Source organism: Pinus tabuliformis, chromosome 7 (genome assembly GCF_031772625.1).
Source record: "Pinus tabuliformis cultivar Carrire ecotype Pingquan chromosome 7, CPIR1, whole genome shotgun sequence".
In the NCBI taxonomy this organism is placed as follows: domain Eukaryota; kingdom Viridiplantae; phylum Streptophyta; class Pinopsida; order Pinales; family Pinaceae; genus Pinus; species Pinus tabuliformis.
In genome coordinates, this window is record NC_142293.1 from 1273179952 (window position 1) to 1273187172 (window position 7221).

The 7221-nt window shown below is 31.7% G+C and overlaps 1 protein-coding gene across 1 annotated transcript; it reads left to right on the top strand.

The window, feature by feature from the left end:
* Nucleotides 1–1641: 1641 nt before the first annotated feature.
* On the top strand, nt 1642–3706 carry LOC149252105 (cytochrome P450 750A1-like). The gene is made up of 2 exons (XM_089459648.1): nt 1642–2834; nt 2910–3706. Exons 1-2 carry the CDS (start codon nt 1809–1811, stop codon nt 3531–3533), a joined length of 1650 nt encoding a protein of 549 aa, XP_089315774.1. The 5' UTR covers nt 1642–1808; the 3' UTR covers nt 3534–3706.
* Nucleotides 3707–7221: the final 3515 nt, after the last annotated feature.

Sequence of the window (7221 nt, forward strand, 5' to 3'; positions counted from 1 at the left end):
TTAATTATAAGGGTTCACACAAACAATTTAACACTTTTTAATAAATTAAATCTACATAAAGAAACCAAATAATATTTTTTATAAGTTCATTTCATTGGAATAATCTACCTCTAATAATCTTCTTTTTCTATGAAATTAAATCAACATAAAAAAACCAAATAAGATTTTTTATAAGTTCATTTCATTGAAATAATCTACCTCTCTAATAATCTTCTCTTTTTATGAAATTAAATCAACATAAAAAAACCAATTAAGATTTTTTATAAGTTAATTTCGTTGGAATAATCTGCCTCTAATAATCTTCTTTTTCTACTAATAATCTTTAAAGATAATTTTTAATAAATTAAATCAACATTAAAAAACCAAATAAAATTTTTTATAAGTTCATTTCATTGGGATAATCCACGTCTAATAATCTTCTTTTTCTACAAAATAATCTTTAGGGATTTTTGCATAACAATAGTTTCTCTATTCATGTATATTTTATTCAACCAGTCTTATATACTATTCAACTAAAGTAATTATGAGGATAACGCAAACAATTTTAACAATTTTAAATAGATAAAATAGACCCGACGTGCTTTCTTACTTTATTCCTGTTTGCCTGACCTCTATCGAACTCCTGAGATCTATCTCCCTCAATTTAATAAGGAAAAGATATCACGTTGGTTATGGAAATTAGTTTGAATATATCCTTCTTCACGCTAAACAATGATGATCTCCACTTTAACAATAATACATTGCATTCTATATTATCATCATTAGTAATACAAAGGACATTATATATAATGTGAGACTATAACATGTAAAAGTATAAATGTAATTTCCACGCATTATGATATATTTCCTGACCATAAAAATATATATTATTTATCTCCATACATGCAACTTCTAGCAAGTAATTTTAATGTAAGTGTAGTCTCAAGCGAGATGGGTTTATTATTTGAACAATAGTTTATTATATAAATCTGTCTTAAAAATACTTTGACATACAAATAAATAAAGGATTTTGAAAATGTATTTTTATTTTTTATATATTTAGTTATCTATATTTTTGAAAGTGAATAAATTAACACATATTATATTATATTGAAAGAATAAATACTAATGCATAAGATTTCTTGGAATAGTTTATTTGGTAAACTGTGTTATGTAGGAGGTTGATATCTACCTAACTTATCTATATAAAATTGACCTAAGTAACCATTCCTCTGCTCATCAGCTAAAAAATAAAAATAAAAATACTGACTATTCCTAGAAAAGAAATAAGAATTTGATAAAACTGGCGATTCCTTTCCCTCTGCCCGCCAGGGAAAAAACAAAAATAAAAATAACAGATTAGATGATTCTGATGATTTGTATATTTTGTGGTGGAATAGCTTATGCCAAATTGTCGATTTCATTAAATCAAATTGTAGGCTGTCAATTTTGCTGAATGGTACCAGAGTTTACGTGGAGATTTCGTTTACTCCTCTCACATTATGCCCACTTGTGCCCCTTTGGACGCGTTTGCCCACTTGTGCGTATGGACCATTTTGGATTGTACGAAACCTGCGGGCAAATGGATAGCTACTTATACCAGACACGCCATGCAAAACTACGAAGGAAAATTGAACACTGCTGAAACTGCACCATGAAAAGAAACGAATTAAAGGAACCTCGGAAATCAAATCTTTTATCCCGTCTGGAAATCTGATACGAATTCGATTATTGATAATCTGATACGAATTCGATTATTGATCCCGTGGAATCCAGGTCATAGTTGGCAATATTTTATTATTTTATCCGGATAAACTGAGCTAATGTGAATGCTATATATAGCAGATTCGTCTTCCTTTCCTTCCATACAGTGCAATATGGCTTTTCATAATTTGCGCCCGTCTGTCTCTCTGCCTGTAACATTAACAGTACTTGGCAGGGGGGCTGCCACAGCAGCTATTCTTTGTACCTTCTTCTCTTTCTTCATCATATGCTTATTGCAAAAGAGAAGGTTTAGTGTGAGATTTCCCCCAGGACCCTATCCATGGCCCATTGTCGGAAACCTCCACCAACTCAGACTCCCCGCTCATCGCTTTTTTAAAGGCCTTGCTGACAAATATGGTCCCATTTTGTTTCTCCGCTTGGGCTCAGTCCCTACTGTCGTAGTTTCTTCTTCTGAGATAGCCAAACATTTTCTCAAAACTCATGATTTGATCTTTGCCAGCAGACCTCTAAGAGCCTCTGGGAGATTAATGTTTTTCAATTTTGAAGATGTGATCTTTGCTCCGTATGGAGATCACTGGAGGCAAATGAGAAGAATATGTGTGTTAGAACTGTTCACCGCCAAAAGAATCGAGTCCTTCAAGGGTGTGCGAGAGGAAGAGGTGTCTGCGATGATCCGTTCTATTTGCAAGGAGAGTGAGGACGGACGAATGGGGGTGAATGTGAGTCAGGCCGTCACTACTCTCACCTCTAATATAGTTTGGCGAATGCTGGTGAAGAGGACATTTTCTGACGACGATTTGGGTGGTGATTTCAAAGGGTTTAAAGAACTGTTGATAGAGATGGCAGCTACGGTGGGAGAGTTCAACATTGGAGACTTCATTCCGTGTTTGGATTGGCTTGATTTGCAAGGTATCAAGCGGCGGATGAAGAAAATTGATAAAACATTCAATGAATTTGCGGAGAAAATAATAGACGACCATGTTAATGTTAATCATCTCATGGCCACGGCCTCCAATGGCCAGAAAGAGGGAGAAGCAGAGCCTCATGTTGAAGACTTCGTGGATGTGCTGCTCCATTTGGCTGAGACCGACACCAAAATTACACGGGAAACCATCAAGGCTGTCGTTCTTGTATGTTCCTTCGGTTTTTGCCATTTGATATATATTATACATTATTTTCAACTAATTGGATTTGTATTTGTGCAGGATATGTTCGGTGCTGGCGCGGATACGACATCAACTATATTAGAATGGGGAATGACTGAGCTGCTCAGGCATCCCAATGTAATGAAGAAATTGTATGAAGAAATCGAATCGGTCGTTGGTCAACATGGCAATGTAAAGGAGTCGAATCTGGAAACCATGAGATACCTTCACTGTGTGGTGAAAGAGACTCTTCGATTATACCCACCAGCGCCACTATCGATTCCTCACGAATCTGTAGAGGCAGTGACGGTAGGAGGATACTATATCCCTAACAAAACTATGGTAATGGTAAGTTTGTGGGCTATAGGAAGGGATGCCAATGTGTGGGGACCAGATGCTTCTGAATTCAAGCCAGAGAGATTTATGGAAGACCAATATATCAATTTAACGGACCAATCAGACTTCAATATGATACCGTTTGGGGCAGGAAGGAGAGGATGCCCAGGGGCTTCATTGGCTATTCCCACTATTGAGCTCGCACTGGCTCAGTTGGTGCACACTTTCGATTGGAGAGTTGAAGGTCATCCGTCCAAGCTGGATATGACGGAAGCGTGTGGAGTGACGATTTCAAGGCAAGTTCCGCTCTGTGCTTATCCTACGTTGAGGATCAGCTCTCCACCATAAACCGTAGCAGGAAACGAAAAATTGTTTCTCTGTATTTGCAATAGTTTTCTGTTATCCAGCGCACAAGTTTAGCGCTTCGCTTTGGAAAATTGTTTCTCTGTAATTGCAATAGTTTTCTATTTTGTACATCTTATTATTATATATTTTAATTGATATAGGTCTCCATTGAATACCATCTGTAGAATTCTCTATCTTCCATACCATTCTGTACTATATTTGAAATATACAACTGCATAATGATTTTACCATGAAGAAATGGAGTTAGCCATTTTTATTCTTAATCTTTTATATAACTATTTTTTTATTTTCATGAATTAATTTTTTTAAGATATTTATAAATTAAATTTTAATAATGTTAATATATCTTTTGGTATTAATCATATAAGAGTTTTGGTCTAATTATTCAGTGTGGTTCAATTAGTGAGTTTTTGTCTAATTATTTAGTGTGGTTCAACTCGTTCCAAAAATTTAGAAAAAAAACTCTAATATCATTAATAGAGAAAAATATCTTAACATTCATAATTATAAATTACAAAAACTTAAATTCAAAAATATAATTTTTATATTATTAAAAATACAAAATAAATATAAAAATCATAAAAATATTCGCAGTTCATTTATGTACTCGTATGAATTTGTTATAAATGTTATCCATTTTTTATTATATGCAGAGCCCTTTTGTAAATGATTGATAACCTAGATAAATTCAAATTGATAATAAATATTGGATTAGATAATTAAAATAATTATAATAACGGATTATCGTCCTTTACGTTTGAAATTAGAGGAAACCCTACGAGTCACGACATCCAAAAACGACAGTACTATATGCGTCATATGTTCATTAAACCCCGTTTCTTAGTGGAATCTAATAAATACAAACGATTAATTCAGGGTAGCATAATCGAAATGTTTTCAATATATCTGTGTAAATTCAGAAACATCCAAACATGTCATAAATTATTAACTAGATTATGACATGACTGAATTACAACCATTAATTTTGTTGGTATCCGTTGTATTTTCTAAATATTCCAAATTCTATCATGGAGATAAAAATATGCGGTCCAAAATACACACATCTCGAAGATAGGCTGCATACGTGACTAGTTACAATTTTAGAACAGAGAGGCAGATGTAAGAACAAGAGGAAAAGTTTTGAAATTAATTTGATTGTAAATTAAAAAATATTTAACAATCTCAATGGAATAAATTAAAAAAAATAACTTCAATTTTTACTCTCCAATTTGAAGACATTCTTAGAAATTACGAATTAAGATAAAAATAATTTAAAAACCACAACATTCCTAAATAACAAAATCCATTTAAACTCACATTATGAAATTATGCCACGTTCCATCGAAAGAATCAATTTGCAAATAAAACTAATTGCCGTTATCAGTGCTCTTCCGGGCATGTAACACAATTGTAAGTTACAAATTGTAACACAAACTTGTGACCGCAAGAGAGATGTCATGAATTGAAGATTTATGAGATTAGTTTCTCTATAAAACACGATATAAGGTGAACTGGATAACGCTAAGTGAGGCCAGAATAGCAATCGATCACTTCATTCAGTTCAAATATAGAAAGAAGAAGGGAAGGGAAGCTAGGCTGCTAGCTATTCAAAACAAGGCTGGTTTCCTCAAAGTGTTATCAGTAATTTAATGTTACTTTAGGTTTTTCAAAAAGAGCTTCGGTCCGTCCATCCTCGTGAGTCTAGTCTAGTGAAGGGTTTTTGAGGAGAGCCACTACTATTCAAGGAAACAACCATAGTTATCGCTTGAAGAGCTGAGACATGGATTGCGGGTTAAGCAAAGTTGTCACTATTGTGAGCTGTAGTCAAGTAGAATCTGCCCACAGCAACCTCTCCTAGTAATTCCTAAAAGAGTTGCCATTTAATTGTTAGGTGAAGAGATTATTGCAAAATATATTAGAAGGCAATTTTTTCATGGTAAGTTTAATGTTCTTGATTTAAGGAGTGTTTTCATTTTTCTAAATAATGTTCTTTTTAGTTTTTGTTTTTTTGTTCTAATTCAGTTTACTTTCTTTTACTTTGTCAATAAATGTTAACTACAATTAACAATTATAGAAATAAGATAATACAACTAAAACTATGCAAATTCGAAATTTAAGATATGTACTTTGATAGAAAGGTATAGTTCCAAAAACTTCAATTCAATATTGAGAAAGATAATAGACTAAAGAAATTGTGCTGTTCAGAATGTCCATGAAGGACAAATCTATTATTCCAAGAATTAGAGAATGTAAACCAAAAGAATCTAAAACATCTCACCAAAATTGGGAGACACTTAAAAGGTTTTAATAAAATGAAAAATACAAATGGAATGTTGTTTTAAAAAAATAAAATTTTCTTAATTAAAATGGAGGAAAGTAAAAATATTAGTAATTTTCATTCTAAAATAAAATAGCTTAAATATTAAGTTGGTCAAACATGTTGATATTAGCAATACAAATTGAGTTTTGTTTTTAAATTTTTTTTTTTTTTAATTAAAATGGAGGAAAGTTAAAATATTAGTATTTGTCATACTAGAATAAAAGAGCTTAAATATTAAGTTTTAAATATTAAGTTGGTGAAACTTGTTGATATTAACAAAAATATTTCAAGTGCCAATCTAGTTAGTATTACATTGAATAAAATGTTCGATGAATATTAAATGTTTATCATGGGTTTTGGAGGTAAGAAGAAATCAAAACACCTATATTTGATGAATTTCGAGGTATTAATAATGGAAGAATCATATCTACCAATACTAGAGTTTATATTTCATGTTGGTAGCTAAAGGGAAACATCTAAACAAATAAAAATCCATAGGAAACGGACAAATGATGTAAGAAATATATAAAATCACATGAATATGTACCAGCTTAAAGAGAAATGAAAGATACTTCTATTGTGGAAAGTATGGACATTATTCTAAGGATTGGAGAAAAATGAAGTTTAGTGAGTTCAAATATAGAAATAATTCATGATTTTTTTTTTCATAGAGAATGTTGCCGATGATTTCAAACATTAGAGAAATTTTGAGGTCTAAAATGGGTCTCAAAACAAAAATGTACAAGAAAATTCAACTTTATAAGAACCAATATGATTGAATATGATGATGTGAACCATGGGGGATGATTCATCAGTTTTGGAGTAAAAAAATAAAAATATTTAAAAGTTAAAAAAGTTTAAAATACTAGTTTTTTGACTCATATTTTCAACTTATATCCCTACAATTTTACTCAAATTTCGAGCAAGAGCACTTGTTCGATGAAAAATGTAATTCTTCATCCCAAGTGTACCCATGTTCCATACTTTTGATGGACCATACTACAAAAAAAATGAGAAATACTTGAAAAATATGATTGCAATAACATTTATCATGTATTTTTCATTTTCGTGTACTAAGGCCCATCAAAAATATGCAACATCAGTACTCCTTGGATGAGGAATTAAATTTTGCATCCAACAAGTGTTCTTGGTAAAACATTGAGTAAAATCGTATGGAGATAAGATGAAAATACGAGTTGAAAAATCATTTTTTCTTTTTTGTCTCTAAAATTTGATCATGGAATCTAATAATATTTTATTACCTCTACTATCGTTTTATAATATAATATTCCTTAGGAGGCCCATTTTAGACCTCAAAATTTCTCTAATGAACCTCAATTTTTGTTTTAT